This window comes from Stegodyphus dumicola, chromosome 9 (assembly GCF_044657685.1).
Source record: "Stegodyphus dumicola isolate Sdum_Otavi_A_Nest chromosome 9, ASM4465768v1".
In the NCBI taxonomy this organism is placed as follows: domain Eukaryota; kingdom Metazoa; phylum Arthropoda; class Arachnida; order Araneae; family Eresidae; genus Stegodyphus; species Stegodyphus dumicola.
Window position 1 is genome coordinate 12,048,497 of NC_140776.1, and position 12,271 is coordinate 12,060,767.

Genomic DNA, 12,271 nt, shown 5'->3' on the forward strand with positions numbered 1-12,271 from the left:
ATAATTACTAACATTATATAATAAAGAAGTTACAAACTTCATAAATTGACTATCAGAATATTTATTATTTTTTAGAATAGCTAAATGCAGTGTATATCTAATAATTAATTCAATGTAAGTTTTATTAATTTAGAAGTCAAACAACAAAAATCACCGTTATATTTTCAAATTTTCACAGGACTGGTTTCGATGGTTTTACCCAACCATCATCCTCAGCTGCAAAAGTGCAAATGAATCATTTGCGCTTTTGCATGAAATTATAAAAGTTCAATGAATGAAAATTTGAAAATATATTTTGAGTTTATATTAGCATGAACTTTGTGATTTAATATTTTCTAAGTTCCCAAAAGAACTTTACATTAGTTACATATGTACTTTTCTCTCTTTATTAGGAGCAACATTATAATTTGTTACAGTTTGAACTTAAATCAGGTTGCATATCATTAGCATACGTGTTTTCAAAGATGGAGTCTGCTCTTCAAGATTTGCCTATTGAAGAATACTCTGTCTGCCAAAATACATTAGACAATGTAAGTATTAAAATTTCTAAGTGCTTTAATAGTATGGTTGTAAATTAATTTTTAGTGCATTCCTTAATATATGAAATTGCTGTTTTCCCTTGTACTTAAATATTTCAAGAAAATTACCTTTTTTTTTTTTTTTTTTTTTTTTATATATATATATATATAAACTTTTGGTGGTGGGAAGTAATGATGTTAAATTTAAGAATATGTTTCTGTGATTAGTCAGAAATTTTGTTTACAAATTTTGTCTGTGTACTTGCAGCATTTAGTAATTACAGCATTAGTTGTAGCATTAGTAGTTGCATTAGTTGTGGAGCATTTAGTAAAATACCAGTATGTGTGTTTAGCTACATTTATTAATCCACGTAACAAGAGATATGTACAGGTGTTTTCTCAGTTTTGAGTGAGATACATTCCTGAAAAGGTCTTTAAGTCAGATTTGAATCCATGATGAATAGCAGGTACACAATAATATAATGACTGCTATATGATATTAATACAGTATAAAGTTCGGAATCCGGACGTTCATTATCCAGAATGATCCATAATCTGGTCCTCAAAGCCACAAACTTAAGCATGCGCGTAAAGCGTTTACCCATGCGCACTTCCGATAGGGAAGAAAGTGACAGAGAAACGAAGTTATTGAAAACGAAAAAGTTTCGATTGACAAGTTAGTCGTTATTCTCGACACAGCAATTACAGGACTTGAACAGTGGAACTTTGTAATTGAACAAGAAATTATGTCTGTTTATAGAATTAAAGAGAAAGTATTAGCACAAAAAACGAAGCAACTGAAACAACTTACATTGAAAGAAATGTTCAATAAACAAATAAATATTACGTTTTTTTTTTTTTTTTTTTTTTTTTTTTTTTTTTTTTTTTTTTTTTTAGATTTTGATACCCTTTAAATCATAATTGCTCTTTATTTCATAAATTACAGTTTTATATTTTTAATTGTATAATTTCTGCATGCCATCTTACCAGATTTAAATTGATGATCCGGAAAAAACCCTAATCCAGAATCGCCGAAGTCCCAATGAAACCGGATTATGGACTTTGTACTGTAACAATAATACAGTGTAGTTCTGTAATATGTTCTGTTTAAAATTTCTATGATAAGAAGTATATTACTGTAGTACTCTAATAAGAAGTTACAGGAATTTGTTCTGCTAATTTTTGATTCAAACAAACAGAGCATAAAAACAAATTCAATCAATATACTCAGGTGGAAAACAGGATATATTTAAAAGAGTATAATAAATTACACATCAACCTGATGTTATTTCAACATCTTAGTTCCTAGAAGGGAAATTTTATAGGTAACATTATCTGAAAGATGATGACAGTGATAATGTTTTGATATCATGGCTATAAAGTAAATAAATATAGACTAGCAAAACTTAATAGAAAAATTAATTGTAAACTGACAGCATCTATAACTAAGTATATAGAGAATAGTGCTTATTGCTGGTATAAAGATGCTACACCCTTGAACTGCTTAAGGTTTATTTACATGAACAAGAAACATATTGTCATAATTTTAGTTTAATTATCTTTTCTGAAGGATCTTTAGAGCCCTTCTAATAACCTTGTATGTTTTAAATGAACAATTTTGAAATGATTTAATTAACAATTAATTTTTTTGAATTAGGCATTCTTTTTTTCTGCATAGAAATCATATCTGCAAAGTATTTTACACTCTGTATAAATCTAATTTCAAAGACACTGTTTTAGAACTTTTTTTCAATCTTTATTCAAAAAGCTTAAATTCAATTTCATGTACTTAATTAAGTAACATTAAATTAGTAGGATTGATATGAAAATATTCAGCAGCACAATATGCAAATAATGAGTACCTGTTGTACCACATGTAATCAGTAGACTCTTCCATATGGGAATCATGTTTCCTCCTCCTCCTCTGACTAGAAATTCTAGATATAATAATAATAAATAGTAATTTCAAATAAGAAGATGAAACATGTGTCCAAATTTGATGTGGGGAAATAGTAGTGTAGTGTAACTGAAGGTAGACCAGTACAACCAGCAGAGCCACATCACAGTCCAGTAGATATAGTACATGCAATGGCAAAGCATGTTTGCAAACAGTCTTTAGATATGGCCTGGTTTGAAGTAGTGGCTATTGAGCAGCTACCATTGTTTTACCTGCCTCTAATTGTACTGCACTGTAATTTGTGGCTACAGTGGTGTGTTGAGGGATACACATAAATGCAATAACTAACCTGACAATCATCTTGTCAGACAAATCCCACTCTTTCATTCAACATCATGATGAATATGTGTGCATATGGTGCCACAATGGGCAATACTTACTGGAATCTTGCTCATTATATTGGTCAACACTGGAAGTTATATTATCAAATACTATTGGATATGAGTCCCACTAACATTTGATATGCATATGTGTAGCACCTTATCGGCATTACATTAGAGATATGTCACGGCCTTTTATGCTTTTTAAGACAGCTCTAGAAAATTACTGAAGCTATCTCTGAAGAATGTTATTCATGAACATTTGTCATGCTCGTCATCTAACACTTAATACATCAGCCAGTATGTTTGCCATATCTTTTTTTTGATTGAACTTGTCTGTTCAAGAAACATTAATATTGGCAGAATAAAGATCACCATTGGTTACAACAAATGAAGTCTGACAGGGAATTACGGTTGTCTAAACTACAAGACCCCAAAATACCATCCAAGTCTCTGACTTACTTTACCATAAATAACACTTGTTCATGATGACCACATCATACATATTCTGATTATTTACATTACATGAAATTTTAGTGATTTTATCTTCAAAGAAAGTAAACTTTGTTGCATTAAATCTTGTACTTGCTGGTGTTAGTGGTAATCTATCAGTGTATATCACTCCTATAGTAATCAGTGTCATTCAGTTTAATACTTTTCTAATCTCTGAAACATCATCAAATCATAACATTCTAAACTTAAAATCTCCATTTTATACATTAAAAGGATTTCGACTATATTTTGTTTCAATCAGGCCTTCATGTTCTGAATATATACTAAAAGATTTGCCTTAAGTTTACTAAAGTACCCTTTGCATTTATATTCTTAATTGTAATTTTTAATTAATTACATTTATACAGCTTTAAATTGTGCATTAGGCTGCCTTGTTATTTATTTCCTCCTAAATTGACTTCAATTTCTTTTAATTTCTTTGAAGTTCAATTTCTTTTAAATATTAAGTTTTATTAGACTCATAGTTATCATTTTCATTAATTTATTACAGGTATTTATAAATTTTGTGAAACAGCAGTCAGATGGAATTCGGGATCCCTCTCTCATTCCTCAACCATTTTCTTCATTAACAACTGACTTAGAAGAATCTTTGGATGACATGCACGATGTAGCTTGTCATTTAAGTCGATCTCAAGTAAGTTTTCTGTGCAAATTTAATTAACAGCTTATTCAAAATTATTCATAGTTTTGCCCCAGTCACTTCAATTTTTTTAACTTTCTTTTGTTGTTTTTCACTTTAAACACATTAATATGAAATTTCTACATCATAACACAATTAAAATGCAGATTTTATAAGTATTATAGTAAAGTTAAATTCTTACAATAATCTCCATATTATAAGTTACTGAAAATTCCTTGTGATTTTTTCCCCCAGATTTAAACATTTATGTGGGGAAAAGTAATATGCTAATAAATTATCTCTTGCCTTGGCAAAAAATAAATTCTTAAATTTTATATGCACAAAAATTGCCTTACTTTTTAAAATAAAATTTAAGTTAATTTTTTATCCATAACTTTCAAATAGAAAGGGAAAAAAAAAAGCAAAAAAAAATAATAATTTTTATATGAACTTATAAAATATGAGCATGTTTGAGCAAAAGGTATGTATGGAAATCCATATTTCCTAACATAACTAATGTTTATTCAGAAGTGTTTCCAAAATTATGTCCTGTCAGTCCTATATGAAAAGTATACTTTATGTTAATTTTAGCACATGGTGTCTTTAGTTATCATATTAAACACTGTGATGGCATCTATTACCTGGCCTAGTAAAATTCATTCTGTAAACATGAATACTAGTGCTGTGGATACTATGTTAAATAACTATTTTAAATTGTTCAAATTGACTTAATCCTTTTAATGGGATGTCTTTTGAATATGGTAGTGTATCGTAACTTTAACTAAATTAATTTTTTTACACAAGATATCTCCTGTTATGTCATTTCATGATTATTAGTGATGTAGATATATTTGATTTTGTATACTATTTGGAATGGCACTGTGATATTTATCTTGTTGGAATGCTTACATTTAACCATCAAAAGAGAAAAATTTTACACATAAGTACTCTTGGCCTCTTCTGTTGGATTAAAGAGCATTTAAAATGGTGTGTAACCTGCACATGTTTCTTCTAGGACTGTGGTATTACCTGTTCTGGCAATGATCCAGTCATAAATTGTTGGGGGCAAGGAACCACAAATTAATCATGACAATCCAGATGGTTTCCAATTTTCAGTATTTTAGGGCAAGTTAAAAATAATTTCTTCAAGCAACTTTTCACTCTTGCATGCTTTGCTCTGCATGCAAATAGCTTTCGTAACTGTAATTATAGTGATTTGTAAATTAATGCCATTCTGTTTATAGTGAGGTTGCAATTTAAAGCATGCATACAAACTAGTATTGCCACTCTGTGTTTTGTTGGAAGAAATAAGGTGGTAAACTTTAAAAAACATAAATAATTTTAATTTTATTGAATGAATTGATTCATGCTTGATATTTCATCTTGAAGTAGCTATCATTTCTAAAAGGAAAAAAAGGCTACCTGCTGGTTGTTTGTAGTGGTTTATGCTTGGTATTTCATTTTGAAATAATTAGCATTTCAGAAATAAAATTAGGCTTATGTTTTCAAATGAAATGCTTGAACAGGAATTGTTATTGTATGATGTCATAATCCTCAAGCTGCACAATCTGTATTCATCATCATAAACCTGAAAAATTCATTTTTTCTCTTTCTTTGTTACATGGATTTTATTAACTTGTTCTTGCTACTGTATTTTTATCTTTAAACAAAATATGTGTAAATCTCTAATAAATCAGACTGGATCGCAGTTAAAGTAATAAACAGAGGAGCGTTCTTCCACACAACATTTATTCACGAACACCAAAGACGAACTGATACATATACATAATTGACATCACAGTTTCCTTTTACAAACAAACACTACCGCCATCTATTGGCGATCTATGGATACACAATCCTAAACTTAACACTCCCCCCCCCATGCGTCCGTTTACGGATGCATCAATTTTATTGAACTTCAAGATTATAAAGTCTTTCAATTGGTCTTCTAACAACACCCTTATCCAACTGAATCTCACAAGATCTAATTCTATCATCTCTTCCATGAAATAATTCCTTAATCCTACCTATCTTCCAGTTACAGCGTTTCACATTATCTTCTCGTACAAGTACAACATCATTAATTTTAAACACGGGAGAATTCTTTGGAGTTTTTGAAAACATGACTGATCTTAATTCTAACAAATATTCTTTATAAAACCTTTTCCAAAAATGCTCTAATATTAATTGCCTATGCTTCCATCTTTTAATCAATTGAGATCTTGTAGATTCTAATTTAGATTCAGGTGAAGGTAAAACAGTCAATCTAGATCCAGTTATAAAATGAGATGGTGAAAGAGGATCAGGTTCATTTGGTTCATTGTATACACCACCCAAACAAGGTTTTCATCGCTACTGCATTTCTGTTTATCCTTTTTATTTCTTCGCTTGCTATTTTCCACATAATGTCAGCGCCGATTAAAACGGAAATATGACTCATTCCATCGGCGCCGCCGCAGTCTGTCAAAGTGACGCCGAATGCTTGGAGTTTGGATTTGATTTCTACATCTGGTACTCGTATATCGGCATTTGTTATGACTGGTACTTCAATGACTTCGAGATTTATGGATTTTTCAGGGTCATTAATATTCCGGAGCGTAAGTTCAACTTTCTTTCGCCGCCAATGTTTCCCGTTCTTTTCACCGAAGGTATGCAGATTTAAAATAGTTTCTCCTTTCACTGGTAATTGTAATTTTCTTGATAAATCTTCTCGAATTGCATAGATTTGGCTACCGCCGTCAAGAAGACATCTCACAATACAATTCTTATTTCTGCCCTCAGCCACAGCATACACCGTTTGAAGCATAATATTAGATCCAGTTTTGGCAGAAGAATTTTGAACAATTTCCGCCGATGTTTCGGTTTCCTTATTTTTTGCACTGGAGACAGCTGATGCGGGATTCACACACACACTTTCATGATGTTTACCGCGGCACTTTTTGCAGGAAAACTGTTTGTTCTTACAGTTGATAGCTAAATGTTTACATCCAAAACACAGAAAACATTTTCCTGTACATTTCAAAATGTTGCGTTTCTCATCAGCGTTCACCTCAGTACATTTATATTTCGTATGATCTTCTTTGTCACAAAATATACATTTGTATCCAATTGTTGATAAAGCTGAAGCAGTCGGAACTTTCGGTTTATAATTCGGATAAACTTTCGTGCGTTGTTCATTTTGACGAAAGTATGGTTTCTGATTCGTTTTCTCAGAGTTCATTAAACTTGCAGCTTCTCGACAGTTAACTTCCTTTTTTAAGAATTCTATAAGTTCCTTTATATCAAATCCTGCTTCCATATTTCGACTTCGATTAAATTCCAAATTTAATTCCTCTGGAAGTTTCTGCAAAATGATAGGACAGAGAATATTTCCATAACTTCCAGAAGTAACGTTTAACGATTCTAAACTTCGAATGTTGACTTCGCATTCATCGTACAGCTTACGCAGTGCTTTAACATTTGAAATGTTTCCCACTGGTTCAAGGGATAATAATTTATTCATATGCGAGGTGATAACAACATCTTGTCTTCCAAAACGTTCTTTCAATATTTCTACTGCGGAATCATAATTCTGGTCACTTAAAGCGAAACCGGAAATGGCAGCTAAAGCATTACCTCCAAGTAAGGATTTTAGGTACGCAAATTTTTCAGTTTTTCTCAATCCACTATGATTATGAATTGTATTTTCGAACTGGTTCCAGAAGTCTAACCATTTACACGAATCTCCGTAATAAGTTCCTATTTGCAGACGTGGTAACTTCACTGGTTTTATTTCAACTGGAAGTGCAACATTAGCCGTTTGGTTCTGATGAACTGTTCTAGAAGATTCCGAATTCTTCTTCAAAAATCGTTGCATTCTTCCTCTCCATATAACAGTTTTATCCTGGTATTCTTGACTTGAGGTAACTTCATTTTCAATCTCCTCCGAAGTTACTTTCGTTTCTATTTCTGAATCTAAACTTTTCAGTTCATTGATTTTCTCAATTAACTGTTCATATAAATACTCGATTATCTCAATTTTCTCATTTAGCGGAATATTATTTGCTAAATTCGATTCGACTTTGGTTATCAGTTTCGTAGTTAATTGTCTAACAACCGATCGTTTCTTTTTCAAATTTTCAAGAACGCCTTCCATTTTCGAAATATTCAGTCTGTCGATTTTCTGGCTCGTAATAATCCCGGGTTTCGGCACCATAAACAAAATATGTGTAAATCTCTAATAAATCAGACTGGATCGCAGTTAAAGTAATAAACAGAGGAGCGTTCTTCCACACAACATTTATTCACGAACACCAAAGACGAACTGATACATATACATAATTGACATCACAGTTTCCTTTTACAAACAAACACTACCGCCATCTATTGGCGATCTATGGATACACAATCCTAAACTTAACAATCTTGCCTAAGAAAAAAAGTGTTAGCAAATAGACAGCATTTTACTATTTCACCATTAATTAATTTCAGTTCTAAAATTATTGAAGAAAGTTGAAGGATGTGTGAATGTCAACACTTCTTTGTGAGATGTGATATAATATTGCACAATGCATTATGTTGTATGAAATGCTTCTGGATATTTTCTTTAGGAACTTTTCCTGTGTAATGAAATTAATTCTGAACTATAGTTTAAAATGTTGGTGCTAGTATAGGCTGCCTAAGGATGTGAATCTATCATTTTGGTGTGATCAGAATTTGCCCAATATAATAGCATAAAAGTGACTTTTGCAATACTTTAAATGCTTAAGCATTTCAATCTGTTGCTGTTTTATATATTTTATATATAAAACAATAACAGGAAATAGTATATTTGTATTGATGTTATATTAATGATAAAAATACAAATAGTTTCTGTTTGCTGTTAAAAGAAATTTCTTTCTTATTTAGAAGTTGAAATTTTTTTGTATCTCTGGAAGTTCTGCCATCATCTTAGTACTTATCTCTTCGACTTATGGCATTGCTTTGAACACAATGAATAAAATTCAGATTGTTACTTAAATTCATTTCTTAAGAACTGCACTAATTTGAGAATCTCAAACTTATAAAAGTATAAATGACCTAAAATATACTATTCTAAATGCAAAACTAAAGAGCGGCAATACTGTAATTTATTGCTAGTAGACAGTGGTGCTCTAAAAACTGCACTTTTTATTTGAAAGAATTACTTTTAGAGCTTAGATTTTTGTTTATTTAGGTAAAATATGTTTCAGTCATGTAAGATAATATATATATACTGATGTTAGAATTTTAATGCTTTTTCTAAATGAATATTTATTTCACATTGCTGAATCATTATAATTCATAAATGTATTATAGGGATTCAGTTATAGCCTAAATGAGTTATATTTTTTATACTATTTGACAATACATTCCGTAATAATCCAATAATGCTGAAGTTCTGTGTGAAAAGTTTCAAAGTTGAATTACAATATTTTCGTTTTGCATACTTATTAATCAATATTATTTTGATAAAATAGTTTGGAATAATCTCGAGATTTTCAACCCAGAGTAATGGTCTAACTGTAACAGAGTAATGCTTTTTTGCAAGTAAGAAATTGTGCAATATGTATTAACTCAAACCTACCAAAAAATCCATTCTGTCTAACAGTGCTTGTATCATATATGCTTTTATATACAATTAGAGAGTAATAACATTGTTTTTTTAACTAATCTTCATAACTACATTAATGCTTGTAAAAAGCTTCGCATGCTTTCAAGAAATAGTTTAAGAAATTGCGGTCTTCTGGATTAGTTACGTCTGCAAAAAGGTAAAATACTCATGTACTTTCAAAAATCATGCACAGACTTTCGTTCTATTATTTCGTCAAGAAAATGTAGTACCTTTGTGATATGTACTGTTTGTTATATTGACTTTTTTATTTTGCATGATGTAATCCAGTCTTTAGAAATAATTACCAGTCTATAGCACTGCTAATTAAAAAAAAGAGAGAGAGAGAAAATTCAGATTTGCAAATTATGAGGTGCACCTGTCATATCTTAAATTTAGTAGCTGAAAAAGGGGCAGCTATTTGACCAATAAGTGTGGATGAATGTGTTGTTGATGCTTATTATCTTGAAAAGAATTCTAAAATGTATATATTATAATTATGTGGTATAATGTGATATTTCTTATTATCTTGAAACAAATTAAGAGGAAGGGAAATTTGAAATAACTCCCAACAGCTGCATAATACTGAAATAAGAAAAATTTCAAAACATATGCACACTGTTTATTTTAGAGAAAAGTTTATCTAGAATCCCCGACAAATGGAAAAAGTAATTTCTGCACCTGTAAGCAATTTAATAAGGAATTCTCAAAATAATATTACTGATATATAATATAAAGCTGATACGAAGTTCTTTCAAAATAAAAAAAAAAATCCTGAAAGGGGGAACATTTTGCCATTGCTTTATCTTTGGAAGAAGATTTATTTGTTATCTTTGGAAGATTGCAATTGAAGGAATATTTGTTTTGGAAGAACGAATATTTGTTTTTGTCTTTTGACCTTGACAATGCATTTTGCTTTTTTGTATATCCATTTTGCCATCATGCGCTATTCTTAACACAATTCTATGCAGGATTTCATTAATTCATGTTTTGCAATTAATGATTAGTAATCTGTTTAAAGACATTTTATTAAAGTTCGCAAAACCAACTTTTGTTTCGTCATCTAATTCTAGAAATCATGTGATTTATGGTAAAATAGAAAATCAGAATAAAGATGATGATTTGGCAATAAAGGATGCAACTAACAAAGTTAATAAAAGCAAAAATAAGTTTTATTTCCATGTTAGAAGCTACTTCTGCCGAGCATGTTATTACGTACCATATCAATTTCCTATCCACAATGAAATGATTTTATATGCTAAACTTGCAAATGTTTCTACTGTAACAAGTGCATATTTTTCTGATATAAGATAGTTTTGCTTCATCTAATTTTGAAATAGAATGTATGAATATTTCAACTGATAAATTGCAATCTCAGTTTTGTAGTTGATAGTCATAAAACTTGGATAAAGTTATAAAACCAGCAAGGATTGGTACCCAGTGGAGTTTAATTACTAAAAGGTGCTGATGGAGTTTTAAAGTACAGTGAACTGTCTAGAATAATGCTGGCAATTCTGACAACCTTCTATAGCAATGCAGAGTGATTTTCAATGTTATTACTAAAACAAGAACTAAATTTAGATGTAATATTAGTAATGACAAATTAAAAGAACTTATTAATAAAAGCAGGCCACCATGGCATTTGCTATGAACAAATTACAAAGTTTCTTTCTTAATGAAAGCAAAATCTGTTGTTCATAGCATTGGTACAAAAACTGATTAAAGTATTATTTTCCCATTAAAATGTGCAAATAATATTTGGTACTTGCATATTAATGCAACCAATGTAGTAGTTGCCAAATTTTCAGTGTGTGCCAGTTTCTGGCAACCAAGCTCATAACAATCCTTCAACCCAGCAATGCCGCCATTACCGTATGCACTGTTTTTTGTTGCATTCTGAGCTCCAACAGTTATTATAAACAAATCGAGGTATTTTTTTTTCCTTTAAATTAGTTTTAAAATATGAGCTTGTCGAACTTGCCAACAATAGAACAAACTTTGGTAAATGTTTTGCAGGAATATATAGAATTTTGCTGAACATTTTCAAAGGGAATGACAAGAAAATGCACTTCCTCGATAGCCACTCTTGCTGAGATTTGCATAAGTCCTTGCAATGCAGTGATTTTTTTTTTTTTTTTTTTTACGAAAGGATTCCTGTTTACTTAGGGAGAAGAATAGTGTGGGGGATGCAGAAAATTTTGAAGAAGAATGTGTTTTATTTTTTAATGTATCACATAATCTTTGTTTAATAATTCAAATTTGTATTTGAATTAGCTAAAGTTATGTTTTCTTTTCACATGTTGATAATATTTACCGATGGACTGGAAAGTTTAGGAATGTTTCAAAAATAAATAAATAAACAGAACAATAAAACCACCAATTTTCACCCCACAAGTAACTTTTACCTTTTCATCTGTAAAAAAGAAGAAATGAGAAAAGAAAAATGGTCTAGAAACTCCAGGGCATTTAAAAGTTAATATAACGCCTTGTTAATTTTAAAAGAATATATGAAACAGGACATGTTTAATCTGTAATTAAATGGATTTAAATTTGTTAATCATTAAACATTTTAGAAGGATGAAGATAAATTTGATTGCAAATTAAAAACAAAAAATTTGAACTTAAAATTTAACTTTTTTGAATCTTAAATATAATATGACAAAATATGTAATTGATCATTAGTTTTGTAAATTTTAAGATTTTAGATTTCAGTTTATATATTACTCACTAAATCAT

General features: G+C 30.2%; 1 protein-coding gene across 3 annotated transcripts in view; it reads left to right on the forward strand.

Moving 5' to 3' along the window:
• The window catches only part of LOC118194990 (ATP-binding cassette sub-family A member 2-like), a 194,361-nt gene that overhangs the window by 172,801 nt on the left and 9,289 nt on the right, over positions 1–12,271 (forward strand). For 2 of the 3 annotated variants that reach the window (XM_085823221.1, XM_085823223.1), the window contains 3 exons: positions 393–530; positions 3,799–3,942; positions 4,943–6,468. In XM_085823221.1, the coding sequence (XP_085679347.1) occupies positions 393–530; positions 3,799–3,942; positions 4,943–5,011 (351 nt within the window). In that variant the 3' untranslated portion in view covers positions 5,012–6,468. Of the gene's footprint in view, positions 1–392; positions 531–3,798; positions 3,943–4,942; positions 6,469–12,271 lie in introns of those variants that run through there. The other variant, XM_085823222.1, reaches the window with a different exon arrangement.